General features: G+C 37.2%; 1 protein-coding gene and 1 long non-coding RNA gene across 6 annotated transcripts in view; one reads left to right on the forward strand and one right to left on the reverse strand.

Annotated features, from left to right (window-relative positions):
* The window catches only part of MMADHC (metabolism of cobalamin associated D), a 41,983-nt gene extending 33,562 nt beyond the window's left edge, over window positions 1–8,421 (reverse strand). The window contains exons 1-3 of one of the 5 annotated variants that reach the window (XM_040475021.1): window positions 8,304–8,421; window positions 7,802–7,861; window positions 2,835–2,979 (exon numbers count right to left, since the gene is read on the reverse strand). In XM_040475021.1, the coding sequence (XP_040330955.1) occupies window positions 2,835–2,979; window positions 7,802–7,810 (154 nt within the window). In that variant the 5' untranslated portion in view covers window positions 7,811–7,861; window positions 8,304–8,421. The other 4 variants (XM_040475024.1, XM_040475023.1, XM_040475022.1 and 1 more) reach the window with 4 other exon arrangements.
* A 10-nt stretch (window positions 8,422–8,431) lies between these two features.
* LOC121030550 (uncharacterized) overlaps window positions 8,432–22,901 on the forward strand; it is a 65,872-nt gene continuing 51,402 nt past the window's right edge. Inside the window, exons 1-2 of the long non-coding RNA XR_005790290.1 lie at window positions 8,432–8,539; window positions 11,417–11,617. This is a non-coding gene — a long non-coding RNA (uncharacterized LOC121030550). The remainder of the gene's footprint in view (window positions 8,540–11,416; window positions 11,618–22,901) is intronic.

Genomic DNA, 22,901 nt, shown 5'->3' on the forward strand with positions numbered 1-22,901 from the left:
TTGTAAGATATTTTGCCTTTGCTGGAGAAAAACTGAAAATCATTACAGAAATGACAAAACAAGCATTCCTTCACTCCGATATTGATAAATTCATACGACAGCATTTTCATGCCAGTCAGAATGGCTAGACAAAAAGAAATAAGCGTTGGTGAGGATGTGAAAAGAGAACCCTTGTCCTCTGCTAGTAGGAGGCAAATTGGTGCACAGCCACTGTAGAAAACAGTGTGGAGGTTCCTTGAAGAAGATTAAAAATAGAATTACCAGACAATCTAGAAATTCCACTTTGGGTATTTCCTCAAAACAAATGAATGTTGAAATTAATAAAAGATATATGCACCCTGATGTACACAACATTATTTATAATAGATAAGATAGCAAACAACTTAAGTGTATACTAATAGATAAATGAATAAAGAACATGTGTATACACACGATAGAATAAATCATCCATAAAGAAAAGAATGAAATCTTGCCATTTGTAGCACAGACGGATGGACCTGGAAGATACAATTCTCAGTGAAATAAGTGAGACAAAGAAGGACAAATACCACATGATTTGCATGTGAAACATAAAAAAACAAATGAAGAAACAAAATGCAGAAACATACTCAAATCCAGAAAAGTGGTGGTTTCCAGAGAGAAAGTGGGTAGTACTATGGGCTAATTAGGTATGAGACAGTAAGAGGTACAAACTTTCAGTTATAAAATAAACTAAGTCAGAAGGATGAAAAAGTAAGGCATAGGTATACAGTCAGTAATACTGTAATAATATCATATAGTGATCGATGGTAACTCCATTTGTGGTAAGCATTGTATAATGTTCAGAAGTGTTGAATTACTCTGTTGTATATCTGAAGCTAATACAACATTGTATGTCATTACACCTCAATAACATAGGCAATAATTTCCTTATTATTGGCTATAGAAACTTTTTTCTAGATATGTCTCCTTGGGGAAGGAAAACAAAAGCAAAATTAAACTATTGGGACTATACCAAAAGGAAACAGTCTTGCACAGTGAAACCATTAATAACACGAGAAAAAAAAAAAAAAAGTAACTTACTGAATTGGAAAAGATATTTCAAATGATATACCTGATAAGGGGTCAATATCCAAAATATATATATAAAAAACTTACACACACACACACACACACACACACACACACACAAAGATCCTATTAAAACAGGGGCAGAGGTCCTGAAGAGACATTTGTCTAAGACACATAGATGGCAGACACATGAAAAAATGCTCAACATCAATAATCATCAGGGAAAGGCAAACCCAAACCACAATGTGATATCGCCTTATATGTGTCTCAGAATAGCTAATATTAATAATGCAAGAAATAACCTGGGTTGACAAGGATGTGGAGAAAAAGGAACTCTCACGCACTGTTGGTGGGAAACTGCATTCTTATATTGCAGCCATTGTGCAAAACAGAATGGAAACTCTTTAAAAATTTAAAAAACGAGTTATCAAATGATCCAGTAACTGCAAAGTGGGTATTTACCCAAAGATAATGAAAATACAAAAGAAAAAGACATATGGACCCTATATTTAATGCAGCATTACTTATAATAGCCAAGATATGGAAATAATCCAAATACCCACCAACAGATGAACGTATAAAGATATGATATACATACAAAATGGAATATTACTGGGGCGCCTGAGTGGCTCAGTTCAGTTAAGCGGCCGACTTCGGCTCAGGTCATGATCTCGCGGTCCGTGAGTTCGAGCCCCGTGTCGGGCTCTGTGCTGACAGCTCAGAGCCTGGAGCCTGTTTCGGATTCTGTGTCTCCCTCTCTCTGACCCTCCCCCGTTCATGCTCTGTCTCTCTCTGTCTCAAAAATAAACATTAAAAAAAAAAAAAACCAAAAAAAACAAAATGGAATATTACTTAGCCATAAAAAATAATGAAAGCTTGCCATCTGTAGCAACATGGATGGATGTAGAAGGTATAATGTTAAGAGAAAAAATTCAGTTAGAAAAAGACAAACGCTATATGATTATACTCATGCAGAATTAAGAAAAAAGGGGACAAACAAAAATAGTCTTTAATACAGAGAACAAACTGGTGGTTTCCAGAAGGAAAGCATGTGTGGGGGAGGGATGAAATAGAGGAGATCAAGAGTATACTTATCTTGATGCGCACTGAGAAATGTACAAAATTGATCATTTTACTGTATACTTAAAACTAGCATACACTCTATTAATTATATTCCAAAAAAAAAAAATCCTTCCTCTTTTCTACATTAAAGAGAACTAGTTTGAAGAACAAATTTTTGTGAGATGACTAAAATATAAAAGAAACAAAACGGTCTCAAAAAGAATAAACTGGTGTTTGCCAGAGGGGAGGAGGGCAGGGCCATAGGTGAAATAGGTAAGGGGGATTAGGAGTACATTTATCTGTAGACGGTGTCATATAGGACTGCTGAATCATTATATTGTACTTCTGAATCTAATGCAAGTATGCAAATCATATTTCAATAATATATCCATGTGTATATATACACAAAATACCAGCTAAATTTAAGAAATTCAGCAAATAATTGATAGTAGTTTATGGGATCAAAAGATTTGTTTCAGGCAGGACTAAGTGTGTTTACAATAGAAACTACAGTTCAAGAAAATAAGTTTTAAAAACCAAATGTATTCTTTTTTTTTTTCATTGTAGTTATCCAATATAAATATGTATACAGAGCTGATTTTATTTTTAATGGCATAAACTTAACCTTGTAAGATTTGTAAAGCCTCAAGAAACATTACAGAAAGCACAACTCGAAATGTTCTGCAATAATTATATGTAAATCAATAATAAGTTTTACTTACATATATCTGGAGGTGTAGTGGCCACATGAGACTCATCAGAACCTGAAGATCCTGCAGTTGAAAAGGCTTTGGGATTGACAACCCTTTTAACTAAAGAGCAAAATCCTGGGAGATAGGAAACTAGTCTGGCTCTATTACACAGCACCTAAGAATAACACAAAAATGAAAACTATTTGTTCTGAACATACATTTTATACTTCTAGACAATCTGTGGCAAATCCTCACACTGCAATGTATCTTTTAAAACCAAATTTTATTCTATTATTGAGCAACTACCATTTGACAAGCATTATGTATATAATTTTAAAAAACAAGTCTATTAAGAAACAAACAGTAAGTTACTTTGTGTAAAAATATGTGGCCTTTCCAATAAAGGCCAGAATCAAGAGTGCCACATTAGAGAGAATAGGAACTTCTAAAAGTTGCCCTATTTAGGAACAATACTAAAAACATAGTACAAATAAGATTTTTCCATTCTTAAGGACCTTCAAAACCTTTAGTACGTAGCTTTGTGGTACATTTTTTGCTCCTTTGTTCCTGGACTCTGAGGTCAGTTACAGTGGGTGAACGTGTAAACATCTTTCACGCATAAACTTCTAGCAAAATACTTGGGTCAGAGTAATTTAATGCAGGGGTTGGCAAACTATAGGTGAATATAGCTTGCTGTTTTGGCAAATAAAGTTTTATTCTATCACAGCCACTTCCACTTTCCTCATGTATTGTCTACTGCTGTTTCCATGCCATAATGGCAGTTAAACAGTTGCACAGGGACTGCAGAAAGCCTAAAATATTTACTTATCTGTCCCTTTGCATTAAAAAACTAAAATGCCAACTCCTTGTTTAGTAGGCAATATTTAAGAACAAATACCACATTATCTGTGAAATGCTATTAAAAGATTTGAACAATTAAGAGATCCTTGAAAGGGAGTAGGAAAAAAATTTCAGAGGATACACTAGGTTTTGAAGAAACAGCAGTAAGTTGAGAAGGAAAGGGGCATTTCAGTGAGTGACTTTAGGAACAGATGTATAGTCATAAAAGGTATTTTCGAAACAGTGAAAAGTTCAATGAGGATACATAGATAAGGGAATACAGTAAAAAACAGGCTTGAAAGTTAAGTTGTGGGCAATTATAAAACACTATGTATTTTACACAGTAAAGGACTTATTACATCAAGACAACAAACCAGAATTTTAATCTGGAGGCAGGGAAGAATAGTGTAAACTGATAAAAACAAGGAATGTTTTTAGGAACGTACCACTCAGGGCAGTAGGGCCTGGAGTGGGATTAGAGAGGTGGCATGTAAACTAGTCACCAGGATACTGAAATAGTGTAGCCATTTGATACTTTAGAATATTATCCCTTTCATATAGTATTCTGAAATTCAACCCAGGTATTCTGTGACCTTTTTTCTTTTTTTAAAAAAAAATTTTTTTTTTTCAACGTTTATTTTTTGGGGACAGGGAGAGACAGAGCATGAACGGGGGAGGGGCAGAGAGAGAGGGAGACAGAGAATCGGAAACAGGCTCCAGGCTCTGAGCCATCAGCCCAGAGCCCGACGCGGGGCTCGAACTCACGGACCGCAAGATCGTGACCTGGCTGAAGTCGGACGCTTAACCGACTGCGCCACCCAGGCGCCCCTGACCTTTTTTTCATCATAAATAGAAGAGAATATCCTAACTGGTCTTTCTACCTCTCTGGCATAATTTCTTACTAGCTTTACCGTCCTTTCCCTTTTCTATTCTTTAGTCACATAAAAATATCTATCTACCTAACATTTCCCATATTTTTCTGCCTTCTTTTATACTGCCATAAGATTTCTTCCCTTTTGCCTCTCCTTCTAGGTCTAGCAAATTTCAAGATCTGGATAAAGAGAACCTCCTTTATGTGTCTCCAAAGTACAAGGCCTGTCTGAAGAGTATTCTGCCCACCTGAAAATTTAAGCACGCTCCCTTGGGTTAGCACCCAACCTGCCCAAAGAACCAAATGTGATAGTTATTAGATTTTAACCTACCAGACAAACTCAGACTTTTGGGTGTTTCTGTAATTGAAATTTACCTTTACAATTGAAGACATTTACATTTAACAGAATATGGCTCAGGATCTAAAGGCAATATAAATTTTAAATTCCAAAAATATTTTAGGCAAGGCCTCAAAGTAAAATATTGAATAAAATATTATCTGAAGGGGACAATATTAAATAGTAAATAATCAATGGATGTTACTGTTGGCTAGGTTCTGTGTGCTAAGTGCTTACATGCACTGTTTGACTTATTTCCACACCAGTTCCATATACCATTAACATTAAAGTATTAAATATTATATTTGATATTATTTAAGATTACTAAAATATTATGTGTAATAATACATTGCTTCACAAGTAAAAAAGGAAACAGAAAGATTATCCAAATTATTTTAGCAACTGCCTAATAATATTAAGGATTATTTAAGCCTCTGAGTACCAAGGCCACTAATTCTACTTCGGTATTTTTCCTTGATGGTAAAGCTTTTAACAAAAGTTACAGTAAAATGTGAGTTTTTTTCCCAATCTAAGAAAATCTACTCACCAAGTTTCACTTTATTTATTTAACCAAGTTTCATTTTAATGGCAAAATAAGCCATTAAGTATCTAATTTATCCACTGAAAGAATAGCTGACGACAGTGCTAACGTGTTTCAAATTTCATCTTCTAACTTGTTTGATCCTCTAATTCTTTACTTGGCAGATTTTATGCCATTGGGTCAACTGGTAAATATAAGAACTAAAAGCGAGCCAATAAATAACTCAAAAATTAGAACAGTCAGTTTATTTTAGTATGAGGACAACTATGTATTTTATATGATTACTTCAAACCTAGGATTCTAAATTTGGGAAGATGACAGGCTATTAAGGTTTAATTCTAAAATCTTTATTAGTATAAAAAGAGAAACAGTCTTTTAGATACTATTTTAGGACTAAATCCTGCTTTTGGTCATGTGAGCAGAAAATATGGTCTATACCAAAGACCGAAAACTGGTCATCTAGGAAATTCATCCATATCCGTCTACAGGCATTTTTGGGTGATCCACACTGTTAGAAGAAACTTGAATTGAATATCAGCATTGAGAAACTGTAGATTTCCACAAAAAGCCCATATTTAGCACTGTTCTTGGAAACATGGAAGAGCTGGCAGCCCTGGATTCCTATTTTCAAATGGCACTGGTTAGCAACAAATCACCGTAGCTATGGAAGGCTCCTCCCATCATCAGTAGTGAACACTGCAATTTGTCAAAATTCCTATCAAGGCATCCTGATTTACCTGTCCAGCTTCTGAAACATGGACAACTCTTGCTATGTATGCTAACTAAGTTGTTGAAGACATACTTGCATGTTTCATTACTGACAGCCATTCAGCATGCATGCACACACAAATGCAGGTTAAACCTTAATATTCTATTCTAATTAAGGTTTCTCCTTTGAGAGTACACATGCTTCTTTTACAACCTTCCCTCGGCTAGGTAAAAATTCACCTTAAAATGGGGTCAAGACTAGTGGTCTACTTTTATGACTTGTCCCTACTGTCACATCATTAGACTCTTAATATATCATGTTTAATTGCATTATCCTGGCTAATTACTGCCATATTAATCTTAACACAGCTCTGCTAAAATGACCACAATTTAAAGAATCAAATCTAAATACTGCGACACTCAAGGCTATTATTTGATTCCAACTCCACAACCCAACATTATTTCCCACTAACCTCTTTCACGTATCTTACATTCCACAAGGCAAAAATGACTTCTTAATTTCTGAAAGGGAGGGTGTCTTTGAATATACCTCCTGTTCTTCCATTCAAATCTCCGATTATCTAAGTTTCACTCTTCTTTCAAAACTCAGATTAAATGCTTCTTTAAGTAATCCCAAACCCCTAGTTTCTCTTCTCCACAAAGCTTTGAACCTGCACTGTGTAATTTTTAAGAAATAATTAGAATTGTTTTTAAGTTTATTTATGTCTTTTGAGAGAGAGCAAGCGTGAGAGGGGCAGAGGGAGAAAGAGAGAATCCCAAGCAGGCTTTATGCTCAGTGCGGAGATCGACGCGTGGCTTTGGAACCCCAAGATCATGACCTGAGCTAAAACCAAGGGTCGGACGCTTAACCAACTGAAGCACCCAGGCACCCCAATTACTTTATACTTTTTTTTTTAAATTTTTTTTAACGTGTTATTTATTTTTGAGACAGAGAGAGACAGAGCATGAACAGGGGAGGGGCAGAGAGAGAGGGAGACACAGAATCTGAAACAGGCTCCAGGCTCTGAGCTGTCAGCACAGAGCCTGATGTGGGGCTTGAACTCAGGGACCGTGAGATCGTGACCTGAGCTGAAGTCGGCCGGCCGCTTAACCGACTGAGCCACCCAGGCGCCCCTACTTTATACTTTTTAATGCAACTATTTCATGTATGTCTAGTGTCCCCCTATATCAACTCCTTATGGGAGGATATGTCTAATTATTGGAGAATTACAATCAATAAATATTTCTGGTCTATGTGAATTATACCTCTTGCTCTCATTTTGCAGGATTTGGAAGGTTACTTCCTATACTGAAACTGCTAGAAAACTTTCAGGTTAGCGAACCAAAAAAAAAAAAAAAATAAATAAAAATAAAAATAAATAAATAAATAAATAAAAATAATAAAAAGCTTAAAAATAGATTCTGAATATTTCCTGAAATAATGTCTCTAAAAAATATTGGAAGGATGCTGGCACTGAATTTATTTCCAAAAATGAATCTGCAGAAACAAGTACATGTGTACTGAAGAGAAAGTTTTTTTCAAACTACCTTCAAAGCATACGAACAGAATTTCACACCCCTTCCTTCCCTTGACACTTTTCACAAGAAACATTACGCCACCAATGCCGTAATTAAACCAAACCCTCCATTTCCTAAAAGTGCCCAAACCACTATACCGCTTAAGAGACTAATTTACTCACAGTGGCCATTTCCAGCGGGGAGAGAGGGTGCAAAATACCTTTCCTTTCGTAAAGTTATTCCTGAGAAAGGACAAAAGAGGCCAGTGACAAATTAAGCTCTAACAACACAAAGCTCGGGTAACGCCGACTATTCTATGCTTCTCTCCACCACCATTAAAGCTAAAGCTAAAGCCCAAGCTCTCTCCGTAACCCAAGAATGCCAGAATTGGGTCTTCCCCTCCCCCTAAAGGGCACAGATCCCTGCCCAGAGAAGGCCGTGCCCCCCACCCCCAAAAGCAACTCGGACCGGATGAGGGCGGGGAACGAGGAGTCGGTGACCCAGCCTGAGTCCCCAGCGTCGAGGCGGGTATATTAACACAGGTCCGGGGGGAGTGGCGGGGGTTGATAACAGCTCCAAACGAGGGTTCAAGCGCCGCTGCCAGTGAGGAAGCGAAAAACAGCCTAAAGACAGAGTGACAAGACTGGGGAGAGACACGGGACCCGGTGGGAATAAAAGCAATACCGAGTGCTGTGGCCCCAAGACCGGCGAACTTGGAGGGGCTAACGCGGGCGGAAACCATCCGTACCAGTTACCGCCGCCGCCTCCAGCTGTCCCAGACCCTCGCTCTTTCCGCCGTCAAAATGGCGGCGGCGGCGGCAGCAGAGGTAGCGTCGACGCCGGTAGTGACCAGGCTGAAGAAGTTGCTTCCGAAAACATCGATGCGAAGGATCGTCGAATTGATGATGCGCACGCGCACAGTAAGTATGTAGAGCCTACCTTCCATTGGCTAGTGGGCAAAAGCGATGTAGGAGGAGGAAAGGTGAGGCTGGGTGACGTGGAAGGAGGAGGGCTTCTGGTCTCGGTTAAGTGGCTCATTTCATTTCGTTCGGTTCCTCAACTCATTGATCTATTTGGTATATTCCTCCACCCTAAGGCGTTCTTACTGCCCCCCAAGAGCTACAATCTATGGTTCTTTATATCACACTTGTTAATTTTGCACGAATCCCTGTTTTCGAGCATAGGGCACCTAGGTTTTTCTATTTGTGTACCAGGCCTTAATAGGCTCAATAAATATATATCAAACGACTTATTTATAAACAGTATGTAATTTTCATTTGTCAATTGTGTTTTTTTTTTTTTAATTAATTGAAGTCCATACTTTTTTCATGCCAGTATTTCTGGGTAAGTAATGTTAGATGAGTTACTTAGTCTCTTTTTGCTTTAATTTCCTCACCTGTAAAACGGGAATAATAACAGTGCCCCTGCCCCATACACTGTAAAGAGTAAATGAGTTTATATCTAGCTAACATATAACTATACATATGCACACACACAGCTCAGAGCTTGGGAGTCACAGAAAGGCTTCTAAGAAGGGACCACTGAGCTGGGTGTTGAAGTTACGTACAACTCAATTTTTCGTGCCTCATAATTTCTTTTTGGCTTACTTTTACAGGTTATATAAGAGGATTTATGGTTGAATGATTGTAAGCTTTTTGAAACCAGGAGCCATATGCTATTCATCTTTACCATGATAGAAATCATCTGTCAGTTACAGATGGGAGATAAAGGAGTCCGTGATCAACAGTATGGCAGGAGGCTGTCAGGAGTAACTTCATAGCAGAGGTGATGCTTGAACTGTATTCTGAAACATGAATGGGTGTTTTCCTGAATACCAAGAAAAGATGTGGAGGGGTGAGGACATTTCAGGCAAAGGGAGCAGTGTGAAGAGAGTTATGGAATCAAAAACACTGCACGCTTTTGGGGAGATCTACAAGTAATCAAGAGAATGAGTTTGACATAGACAGGGGCTAGATCGTAGTCAGCCTTCAGTACAATACTAAGATAGATGTAATCCTGGGAACAATGAGAAGCAGTTGGGAAGATTGAAGCAGAGTCATGGCATCATCAGATTTGTGTCTTGGGAAGATCCTCTGGCTGCCATTTAGAAGATAGGTTGGAAGGGTGTATAATGATAACTCCTGACTTTTTGACTTAGGATACTTGGTGAAAGGTGTTGCTTTTGCTGTATTGGGAATTCAGTAATATTAATATCTGTGGAATGTATACTATGTAGTGGCACTTGGATAGGGATTTTCCCATTATCTGTTTTAATTCTCATAAAAATACAGAAAATGGAGGTACTATTCTCATGTTAAATATGAAGAAATTAAAGCAGAAAGAGGTTAAGTATATTTCTGAAGCTTCCAGAGCTGGATTTAAATCTAGGTATGTTAGGTTCACAAGTAGTGTTTTCTTTCCCATAGGTATTGTCCTCCAGGAGAACAGGTTTTTGGAGAGACATGAAGACTTTAGTTTGGGATATCTTGAGTTTTAGGGTGCCTAAAGGGACATTCATGTGGAATTGTCAATAAGTCATATGAAAGTAGCCTATTGCTCAGGAAAGTGGTTTATGTGAGAGACAGATATTTGAGGCTCATTGACATATGGGGAATAGTTAAAGCCATGAAAACCCCTTAACATGAAGTTCAATGATGGGCTTTATGGGAAGGGAGAAAGGTCTGTGAAACTCCTGAAAATGCATGCACACTTTTGTATATTTGTATGTAGATTCATTTTCCCCCCTGTGGAGAGGGTGCATAACTTCTTCAGATTCATAAAGGAGTTCATGACTCTGAAGGTTCAAGAACTACTAGTGTAGAGTGTAAAGGAAAAAGGCAAAGCCAGAATACTAAGAAATATTAATTAAAAGGGTAACAGAAGACAAACTAGCAACAGAGACTGGCAAGTTTCAGTCAGAAGGTAGAAGGAAATCAGGAGAGAGTATTCTAGACATCAAGAATCATTGCTATTAGTGCTCAATGTTATTAGATGCTACAAAAAGGTCTTATTGAGGTCCATCTTATTTGGTAGGTCCAGCAACAGTGACTTTGCCAGAGAAATTTCAGTGGAGTAGGGTATGGGAAGCTGGAATTTTGATAACCGGGTATTCAGAGAATAAAACAGAAACTTCTTGAGGACAGAGACTTTATCTGTTTATTCACTGTATTCCTGGGACTTTCCTGTATTCCTGCCACAGAGAGGTGATCAATAAATATTTGTTGATGGGTGCAGCCCTAACCAATATCTGGTAGGAATTGGTGGACAGATAACCCAGGTCTCTTGCCCCTTAGATGTGAGGTTTCTAAGGAATGTGTTTTACACTGGCCCCAGAGCTTTCCAGTGGGGTTAAACTCTAGTTTTCCAAAGTAGTAACCTGCTTCACCACAGTCCCTTCCTTGGCTTTCTTCCCTGTCCCATCTCACTTCCCTATGCCCCTCAAATGTTCCCTGAGATTACCTCTAAAATACATTTCTTGGGGCACCTGGGTGGCTCAGTCGGTTGAGCGTCTGACTCTTGATTTTGGCTCGGGTCATGATCTCATGGTTCCTGGGTTTAAGCCCCACACTGGGCTCAGCACTGATGGCACAGAGCCTGCTTGGGGTTCTCTCTCTCCCTGTCTCTGCCCCTCCCCTGCTCGCATGCATGCACACTCACTCTCAAAAATAAATAAATAAATAAACATTAAAAAAATAAAAAAAATAAATATTTGTTGAAAGTTGAACAGATGAAGAAGTAGTGATCATTAATAACAAGCTACCATTATCAACAGCTGCTTTCTGTTGTTCTATTTCCAGGCTCCATACCTTCTATCTACCCAACAACTGGGCTGGGAGAGTAATAGTGTCTACACGGCAGAAGTGAAGAAACAGATTTAGGCTGAGCAAACTGCCTGATCTTATAACTACATGTAGTGGCAAATGCGAGATTAAAACATGGACTTGAGTGGCTTTGAAATCTCTGTGCCTTCCACAGCAATAAAAGTCAGAAGAAAAGAGGTGAGTAACTGTCTTTCAACTTATTTCAGTTTTCTTTTATCTATTTGCCTTCTCCTTTTCACTCTCTTGGATTGTTCTTATTCTTTGGAGACAAAGGAGGACCCTCACAGAACTGTAAAAATTAACCCATTCACCAGATTATGAGATTATTCAGAGGTCAATGTGTAATCCATCTCACTCTTACTGCTGCCTGCATTGATGTTTTTTTTTTTTTTTTCAACGTTTATTTATTTTTGGGACAGAGAGAGACAGAGCATGAACGGGCGAGGGGCAGAGAGCGAGGGAGACACAGAATCGGAAACAGGCTCCAGGCTCTGAGCCATCAGCCCAGAGCCCGACGCGGGGCTCGAACTCCCGGACCGCGAGATCGTGACCTGGCTGAAGTCGGACGCTTAACCGACTGCGCCACCCAGGCGCCCCTGCATTGATGTTTTTTTTATGAATATATGGCTTTTTATTCTAGAAAACACTAATTCTTAATAACAAAGATGCATACTTATGCAAACTAAGAAATATATAGTAATCACTAAGTGCTTGACCTGGAAAGACCGTGGTATTGTAGCTAGTTCTTTCTGTAAAGACAGTAGGATTATAAAACCAAAACACAAGATGAACTACTTTCTGCTCAACCAAGCATATCTAAAGCACATTACAAGTTTGAAGACAACAGGGGCGCCTGGGTGGCTCAGTGAGTTAAGCGTCCGACTTTGGCTCAGGTCATGATCTCACAGTTTGTGAGTTTGAGCCCTGCATTGGGCTCTCTCCTCCCAGTGCAGAGCCACTTTGAATCCTCTGTCTCTCTCTCTCTCTCTCTGCCCCTCCCCAGCTCATGGTCTCTCTCTCAAAAGTAAACAAACATTGAAAAATAAAAAATAAAAAGTTTTGAAGACAATATATTGTGATATTTTAAGAAATGCTGCATGGAACTATTAGCTGATTGCAAGAAAACACTATGTAAAATGATAATAGAAATTAAAAAAAGGTATGGATAAAAGTAAAAGTATGTGAAAACTTCGTTTTTATTATTTGACTCAGTCACAGGACTCAACTGTTGAGAACACATCTTTTTAAGTTGCCCACATCAGTGATGCAATATTTGATACATTAAGATAGGCATATATTTTAGCCATTTCTAGAAAACTTAAGCTTTTCCTGGAAACATCTTGTATGTTCTAGCCATCTCTTGCGAGGTGGCAATGCATGAATGTTATAGGGAATAAATGTTACGTGTCTCTAGGACAAAATGGAAGAGAAGCCGTCTACTTAATATTTTGATTTTTAATATGAATGTGATTCGTACAATCACTGGACTTTAATTGTGATATGAGATATAACAGTTACCTATGTGCTCATCTGTCTGTCTCTGTCATTACAATAGACACCATGATATTATCTACTTTGTAGATATATTTAGAAGACTATATGAGATAATTCACGTAAAGTATTTAGCATAGTGCGCAGCACTTAGTGTGCAATAAATGTTAGCTGACATCATCTTTATCATCCTTATCATCATCATTGAACTCTTCTGAACTTTATATTTGTAGCTCTGCTTTCCATATATGTGCCCAGTCCTTGTCGGGGTGATACTGCCCTGGGCCTTCCTGTCTCTTTGGTAACAGGAAATAAATGGTCTAGAAGAGAACAGGCATGGGTTTAGGCAGGCCTCCCATCAGGATGTTGTCCTGCTTTGTTCTGAGCTACTTCTCCTTGAGGTGACTATGGCTTTTAGGACTCAAAGCATGTGGGCAGAACAGAGAACAGGGCGAGGAGAAGATTTAACCAAAATCTGTTTACCCACTGAGTGAAATTCATCCATTAAGGGCACTTTGTACTCAGGATCTAGGCTTTGGTGATCTGGCTACATAAAGAAGTGGAATTGGTTAGGTTTCAATTTGGGGGTATAAAACTACCTGGGAACTTGTTAGAAGGGCAGAATCTTTGGCTTCATCCCAATACTACTGCCCCAGAATCTATATTTTAACAAGATCTGTAGTGATTCATATCTACAACAATGTTCTCTTGCATGAGATTGACCGGGACAAAAGGGTTGGTAGCACTGGGGCTTGTAGAGTGTATATTACTCCTGATGTATATGATCAGAGTCTATGAGGTTTAGGAAGCTTCATTTAAGAAACTCTGCAGGGAGTTTTTATGAGAACTAGAACTGGAGGACCACAAGTAAAAGATAGAAAAAAAACTGTGCTGGGGAAAAGTGTAATACGCACTATGAACACCAGCTGTCACTACTCTACAATTTAAAAACAAACCTGATCCTTAAGAGCCAAAGGAATTATTACAAGAGCATTTTCTAAATTTCAAATGTAAAGATCTAAATTTCAAATGTAAAGATCAGACTCTGGGTTAAACAGATTTGGATTATACTGTGGTTTTATTAAAGGTCTCTAGGACATATGAATGGCTTACAAAGAGTAGTGGTTGGAGATTTAGAAATTTTGGGTATGTGTGAATAAACTTACATCAGAAGAATAATGTCTCACGTACTTGGGGAAATAAAGTGATTGTTTTATGGTTAAAAAAAAATCAAACTAGGGGCACCTGGGTGGCTCAGTCAGTTAAGGGTCCGACTTTGCCTCAGGTCATGATCTCATGGTTTGTGAGTTCAAGCCCTGCGTCTGACTGTGCTCTGTGCTGACAGCTCAGAGCCTGGAGCCTGCTTTGGATTCTCTGTCTCCTTCTCTCTCTGCCCCTCCCCCACTTGTGCTCTGTCTCTCAAAAATAAATAAATGTAAAACAAAATTAAAAAAAGAAATCAAACTGGACTCTATAGTCTGAGAGTGTATGTAAGACAGCTCAGTGACTCTGAGAATATCTTCATTTTCCTGGCCTTATTTCACAGTTGAAAGTCTTATGTAGTGTCCACATGAACATTTTCTTTATTTTCAGATGTTGTACTATACTGGGAGATTTGGATTCAAGTTCTGCCTTTTTTGTACAGCTTCATGAGGATCACCATGACAATTCCTTAACGTCTGTGGGCCTTGAGACAGGCATAAAAATACTCACAGGGTTGTCATTAGGAGAATACACATGATGTAATAAATGTGAAATGTTTCATAAATTTTAAGTATTAAATTCAGGGTATTATTTGAATGCTTACAGTCTTGGGCCTTTGCATAATATTGGTCTCTGGAACACCACAAAAAACACCATTTTCATAAAAATGACTCCAGTTCTGCTAGGAACCTAGTTATTTTCTCCAACGAGTTCTTTTGTTCCATACCAAGTAGAATAGCCTGATAAAATGCAGGACACACAGTTGACTTTGAGTTTCAGATAAACAATGAGTAATTTTTTAGTATAAGCATGCCCTATATTTTACATGGCAATCTGGCATATCTAACTCCAAGGCAAACTAAGAAAGTTGTCCCTTGTTCATAGATCTACATCCAAACCTCATCTAATTGCTCACATCTTCTATTTTGCCTGGTCAGAAAAAGTCTGACGCAGAGACAGTAATGTAGGTCTAAAAATGTTTTGAAAGAATTTACTGCCATCGAACAGCTTGCGTCTTCAAAAATTGTCATACTTCCTGTCTAGAAATGGCTTGCTTGGGCTTCTACTCTAAAGATTGCTTGAAAGGAAGTAGGGTCTCTGAAGTAATTAATCCTTGGATTTATTTTAATTTTTGTTATATTCTGTTATTCTGTTGATTTTTGATGATTCATTAACATATTTTTCTCCTTTCCATCGCATTGTTACAGATGAAGAAGGAGGGAAAGGGTGAATCCACAAAATGAAACAATTCTAAAGCCAGTCAAATGTTTGTATTATGAACAATTTGGATGCATTTCTGATGCAACCCTCTCTTCCCAGTTGTGTCTCATGCAGAAAATTATGGTCTCAAAATGTATGCACTCTAGAGACAGAATCCACACACCAATAATAGAGAATAACGAGAAGGAAAGGTGGAGAGACTGATGTATGCTAGGTGTCAAGAGTTCTCCTGGGAGCAGTTTGCAGTTTCAAAGTACTTGAGGGTAATCCACAAAATGGGAGCTTCACTACAACAAAATAAATTCATTATTACACTTTCATGGGTATGCCCTGAAGTAGAATGAGGAATCACACCAGGAATCCTGATGCGGTAAATAGCCAAGTCTAACAGGAAGCCCTTGGAAGGTGACTCCAGAAAAATGTCACCTTTGGGTTCAGCTAAGGTTAACATACACCTGCCTATGGACACTAGGTGGCGATATATGACGATGTGCCAACTTTAGAATTTGTGGTGGAAATGCTGAATTAGTGGGGGATGAGTTTTGAGATGAGTTTTTGTTTCCTGCTGTTAATGCAGAACCTTTCAATTTATGGTAGAATGTTATTTCAGCTGTGATCTTACGAAACTTCAATAGAGACAGGAATCATGTCAGATCCACCTCTGGGGATTTCCTTCTTTTTTTCCTTCCATCCTAGGACTGATTACTTCACACTTCTGCAAAGTACTTAATTAATCTCATCAGGCATTCAAACTTGATACCTATGTCCAAATTTAGATACAGAGATGGTAAAGCTGTTTAATTCGTATTTGGGGCCCTTAGAAGGAGTCAGGAGAGCTGGCTGAGGCGCTTTGAGCCATGAATGAGGGTAAGGCTGTATTCCTGGGCTTTGCATTCCTGTCACTAAGAATATTTGCCAGTCTGCTGACAAATTGCAATGGGGATATCCCTTGGACACACTGAAGACCCAACGCCCTGTCATTTGAGCAGAGCAGGCATTTTACCAGCCCACAAGGGTATTGATGCTTATATTACTCTCTGGTGTAAAACTTCCTATTTTATATGGTTTGATGATGTTTCACTGATGCATGTTAATTAATTGCTTAAAGAAGCTTTTGTCCTTTTAAAATCAACAAAATCTTGGATTAGGTATTTTTTTTCTCTATTTTAATTTTTATTGATATTTCTGAGTTCCCAGGGAACTATATGGATATCAAATGATCACCGAAACATTTTTCTGTACTGTTTTGGGAATTCTCTGCACTCTCTCCTGTATTTATGTTCTTTCTCCTGCCTGAGTAAAACGGAATGATTTAGTTAGAATTTGGGGATGAAATTTACCAAACCTATATTCTCAACAAAAATCTGGAATTCAAGTAATTTTTATGTCCTACTCGCTTCTGCCCCCTTTTTACTTTCAGCTTTATTTTCAGCTATCTTCTGACATTATCTGCCTACAGCTAAGTAGACTGCTTCTTTCCACCTGAGTTTTCCTTATCAACAGCTGGTATTGTCACTTTCTCCCTCTCCCCCCACCTCTCTCTGTATATACAGATATAGTTATATACATATATACGTATATTACTATTTTCTCTGTGTGTATGTATGTGTGTGTATATATGTACACACATATATGTGTATATACACACACATACACACACATATGTAGATGACTAGTTTTTCAGTATTCAGCTCCAAAGCATCTCCTTCATGAAGCCATGTCTGAATAATTCAACTAATCTTCTGTTTTCCTGAACTCATATAGTATTACTCAGGTTAGCTCATAATTATAATCTAGTCTCAGTTGCTTTCTAATTTGTTTACATACATGCAAACACACATATACATGCAACTAACTAGGTTATGAGCTTTTTGAGAATGAGGGCTGTGCCTCAATGACTTCTATCATTATGGTACATGTATATATATACATGTGGTGTAAAAAGTTGAATGAAATGTAGACCCTGAGCTATCAAGTAATTATGTTTCAATATAAAAATAGAGAATTACTCTTATAACTGAAGATTGAACAAGAACACAAACCACCTCTCTGTGGGTTTTAGCTTCTGTGGAATCGGTTGGGATCCTAATGGCTGTCTAGAGCAAGAAGAGACTTGCAGAATTTTCTTTCTGAAGACTTTTGGGAACTCCTTCTTAAAGTGATTTGTTACATTCTCATAGTTTTATGAGCTGTCATTTGTAAGGATACAAGCAACGGGTTCCTAAGGGGCCACGGCAATTGGCAGTCTTTGGCCTGAGACAACAGATATGGCCTTTGCCAGTTCACCCCTGTGGCCAAGGTCACCGCTAAGATACCGTCTTCTCAGATCTATCTCCTCTCTCCCATTGCCCTCCAAAAACAACATCACATATATATGCATATGTGTGTATATATATATATATATATATATATATATATATATATTTAATAGATCTCCCATCTTTTGTCCATGTCTGTGATCCCAGAGCCTAAATCATAGTAAGTGTTCAATAAATATTTGTTAAAATAGCTTTAACATTGATTTAAATTACTCTGTTGAAGTACGAGATCTCTGATAATATTGGATTGTGACACCTAGTATAAAAAACTTGGTAGATATCAAGGTAGATCTTATAAGAGCTAGCCTAATCCTTATCTCTTCCATGACAAATTCCTAAGACCTGTGCAATCTTCTTTTCTCCTCCTTGTCCTTATTTCTCCTCCTGAATCTGAATTACTAAGTTATCTTTTTTAAAAATGTTGGTGTATTTATTTTGAGAGAGATCCCATGTGAACAGGGGAGGGGCAGAGAGAGAGGACATGAGAGAATCCCAAGCAGGCTCTCTACTGTCAGCACAGAACCCAATGCAGGGCTCAGTCCCACAAACCTGTGAGACCATGACCTGAGCCAGACACTTAACTGAGTCACCCAGGTGCTCCTGAATTACTAAATTATCTTATATCTACTGTTACCATATCTACATTGGGCAAGTGCCTAAGGTACACATCTGTAGAATGGGGTTAATAATGGTGTCTACCTATTAAGGTTGTGATGATTAAATGATTTAATATATATAAAGTACTTAGAACTTTTCCTGGCATAAAATAGGTAATGGATTGTTGTTATTTATTATTATTATTGATATAAGATTGTTCATTGTTTTCTGTGCACACAGCCTGTCCTACCAACTAGATTATAAACTCTTCAGGGGCAAGCATCTTTCTTTTAATATTTTAGGATTTGTAATGTCCCTTTTTCATTCAAAATATTAATAATTTGTGTCTCCTCTTTTTTTCTGGATCCGTTTGACTAGAGATTTATCAATTTCATTGCTTTGTCTCCTAGTAGTTTTTGGCTTCATTGTTTTTGTACTGTTTTTATGTTTTGATATGTGCTCTTTATTATTTTCTTTTCTCTGCTTGCTTTTGGCTTAATTTTTCATTCTTTTTCTAATTTCTTAAGGTAGAAGCTTACTAATGGAGTTGAAATCTTTTTTTCTAATATAAGCATTTGCTATAGTTTTCTCTCTAACTTCTGCTTTAGCTAAATCCCATAGATTTTGATATGTTGTATTTTTATTTTTATTCAATTAAAAATATTTTCTATTTTTCCTTGTCATTTCTTTTTTATCCATGAGTTATTTAGAAGTGTATTGTTTAATTTTTGAATAATTTGGGATTTTCCAAATATCTCCAGCTCATAAATATCTCCTGTTTTTATTTTAACTCTTTTGTAGACATGAAACATACTTTATAAGATTTCAGTTCTGCTAAATTTATTGATACATTTTATTGACCTGAATATGATTGAATTTGGTAAATGTTCAATGTGTGCTTATAGAGTTTGTGTATTCTGCCATTGAGTATAGTATTTTTTAAGTGTCTTTTAGGTGAAGTTAGTTGATAGCCTTGCTCAAATTTTCTATGTCTTTCAGACTTTCTGACTACATATTCTATTAATTACTGAAAGATAAGTGTCAATCTCCAAATATAAATAAGGTTTGTCTTTGTCTCCTTTAAGTTCTGTCAGTTTTACATTTTGCATCTTGAAGTTGTTTTAGTAAGTACATACAAATTTAGGATTATTATGTCTTATTGATGAATTAATCCCTTTATCATTATGAAACATTCGTCTTTATTCATGACAATATTCCTTGTTCTGGAGTATATTTGTCTAATATTAATATTGCCGCTCAAATTTTCTTTTGATTAGTGTTAGTAGGGCATATATTTTTCCATCCTTTTACTTTTAAGCTATTGTGTCTTCATATTTAAAGACTGTTTCTTGTCATTTATAAAATTTGGTTCAATATAGCAATCTTTGCCTTTTAATTAAAATGTTTAGACTATTTATATTTAATGTCCTTATTCATGTGGTTGGATTTAAATTTACCTGTCTCGTTGTTTGTTTTCTATTTACCTCACTCATTTATGTTTCTTTTTCTTGTTCCTCTTCCTTTCATGGAGATTGACTTTTTTTTATAATTACATTTTATTTCCATTGTTGCATTTTATCTCCTTGTTTTACTTTTTACTATTTTCTCTTGGTTTGACAATATGTAACTTCAACTTATACTCTTACTTCAAATAATATTGTACCTTTTTACCTGTAGTATAAGAACTTTACAACAGTATACTTTGATCTCTTTACCCTTTGTGCTATTGTCATATATTTTCTTCCACACATACTATAAATTGCAAGCTACAGTGTTCCCATTTTTTTGTTAAACAGTCAATTATATTTTGAAGGCAGTTTAAGAAATGAGAAAGCTGTCTTATATTGCTCCACATATATATTATTTCTGGCTTTCTTCCATCCTCTGTAAAAGTTTAACTTTCTATCTGGTGTTATTTTTGTTCTGCCTAAGAAACTTCCTTTAACATTGTTGGAATGTAGTTTTGTTGGTGATGAATTCTCTTAGTTTTATTCATCTGGAAATGCATATTTATCATCATTCTTGAGAGATATTTTCCCTTTGTAAAGAGCTATGGATAGACAGTTTCATTTTATTTTTTTTTCTTTCAATACATTTGCTTGCATAGTTTCTGATGAAGAGTCTGTGGTCATTTTTCTCCTTCTTGCTGTGTATGTAATATGTTGCAGTGTATCTTATTTTTCTGAATGATTTTAAGATTTTCTTTTTATCCTTAGTTTTCAGCAATTTGATTATGTTGTGTCTTGACATGCAGTATCCTTCTGAGGATTCTACTTGATGCTTTTTTTGTTTTCTTATTCTGGCTTATGGGAAAACAAATTATTCCTAGCCTCATGTGAGCCACAGTGTTTTTCTGACTACTTTCTTGTGGTTCTCTTCCCAGCCGTAGGCCATTTCTTGTATGAATGCACAGATAAGTAACAAAAGTCTCAAGTGGGCCCCACTACAGATTTCCAGAGTTCTTTTTTTTTTTTAATGTTTATTTATATTTGAGAGAGAGAGAGAGAGAGAGAGAGAGAAGCAGAGAGAGAGGGAGACAGAGAATCTGAAGCAGGCTCCAGGCTCTGAGCTGTCAGCATAGAGCTCTACGCGGGACTGAAACTCATGAACCCTGAGATCGTGACCTGAGCCAAAGTCAGATGCTTAACCGACTGAGCCACCCAGGCACCCCTCTGGAGTTCTTTTTTTTTTTTTTATGCAGTTTTCTCCTCTGTAGTACTATGTTCCACAAGTTCTACCTTTCTGGTTAAATGAAGTCTGATTTGTGCTCCTTTAGCTCAGTGAAACTGCTTAACTCTGTGTTACTGCCTTGAAACTGCCTCCAGGAAGTAAGCTGGTGAATGTTGAGATGTCATTGCCTGGTTTTTTTTCTTCTCTCAGAGGTCAGAATCTTATAATGCCTCTAATCTAATGTCTCCAAGCCAATATTTCCTGTATTTTGTATGATTTTCCAGTTATTTATAACACAGGGGGTGGCAATGGTGCTAAATCCATCCTTTTTACTCCATTTTGGCTTGAAGCAAAAGTGCCTGGACATACTGATGGAGATTGAAGGTCATTCTTATTTCTTGATGTATTGCTATTAAAGACCAAATGAACCCTAAAGAGTTTATGATAGAAGAGAATAGCCAGTAAATTAATGATGAGGTCTGCTTATGTGTATGTAATCCAGTAGTTCACCCAAGCAATGTAAATAGAAGAATCACCGAGCTTCTTTGAATTAGAAAGTTATTTGAACTATGCATCGACTATATTGGAAAAATATCATGAAATGTAGAGTCGTTTTCTTCGACAATCTCTGCAAGATCTTAGAATTTTAGAGTACTGCTTTCTTTATTTCAGGTGGAGTAATGGAAGTCCAAAGAGGTCCTTACCTTTCTCTCTGGCAGACAATTGGCAGGGAGGGCCAAAGTAAAACTAATATGCCAACTACCTTAATAGTTTGTGTGCTGGTATAGGTAAGTGAAAGGCAGCTTTAATCTTCTGACTTCAAATTAGATTATATGCTTAACTTTCTACTGGATAAACACTTTATTGCCTTTCAATTCATTTTGTTTAAAAACTGCTCTTCCCTGAATTTTGCTTTGGTATATTGCTTTAGCTTTGGCATAAATCCCTAAAGATTCAGTGCAAAATTTAGTATCTAAATCTCCCTTAAAAAAGAGGCTAGCATTTTTATGAACATAATAATACCATTCAGAAATGATATAAATGTACACACATGAATATATGTACATAGCTTCAGACTCTATAAAGGATTATAATTTTAACATTTTCTTTTTATTAGTCTTTTAAAGTGCCTTGAATTATCAAATAAAATTACTCTCTGTCATTGTGCACTTAGAGATATTTTTCCAGGAAATAATATGTAAATTCTTTGCTTCCTCAGAGTTTGCTATGGTTTTCCAATATTTTGAGGGATAATACATTGGGGAGATTTTTTTTGTTTTGTGGCAGTTTTAGCTATCTTAAAAAAAATGGTTCAAATCCCCAGTTACGATATCGTAGTGTTAAATAATTTTTTAAATGTTGTGCAAAATCATCTCGGGATTAATAGAAACATTTTCTTATGTTGGCTAATTGCAAATTTTAACCATGATTCTTAATAAATTTCTCTTTCACGTGAATTTATAAATACTAATTGTAATGAATCTGCTTTTCTAAATCAAAGGAGCCATTAAAACCGAATGGTCCAATTACAGGTTTATTTAAAAATGTTTTTTTAACATTTATTCATTTTTGAGAGACAGAGACAGAGGGTGAGTGGGGGAGAGGAGGAGAGAGGGAGACAGAATCCAAAGCAGGCTCCAGGCCCTGAACTGTTAGCACAGAGCCAGACGCAGGGCTTGAACTCAGGAGCTGTGAGATCATGACCTGAGCCGAAGTCAGATACTTAACTGACTGAGCCACCCAGGTGTCCCTACAGGTTTATTTAAAAAATGAATGGGGGCGCCTGGGTGGCTCAGTCGGTTAAGCGTCCGACTTCAGCTCAGGTCACGATCTCGCAGTCCATGAGTTCGAGCCCCGCGTCGGGCTCTGTGCTGACAGCTCAGAGCCTGGAGCCTGCTTCCGATTCTGTGTCTCCCTCTCTGTCTCTGACCCTCCCCCGTTCATGCTCTGTTTCTCTCTGT

This window comes from Herpailurus yagouaroundi, unplaced genomic scaffold (assembly GCF_014898765.1).
Source record: "Herpailurus yagouaroundi ecotype Mexico unplaced genomic scaffold, PumYag 140, whole genome shotgun sequence".
NCBI classification, from domain to species: domain Eukaryota; kingdom Metazoa; phylum Chordata; class Mammalia; order Carnivora; family Felidae; genus Herpailurus; species Herpailurus yagouaroundi.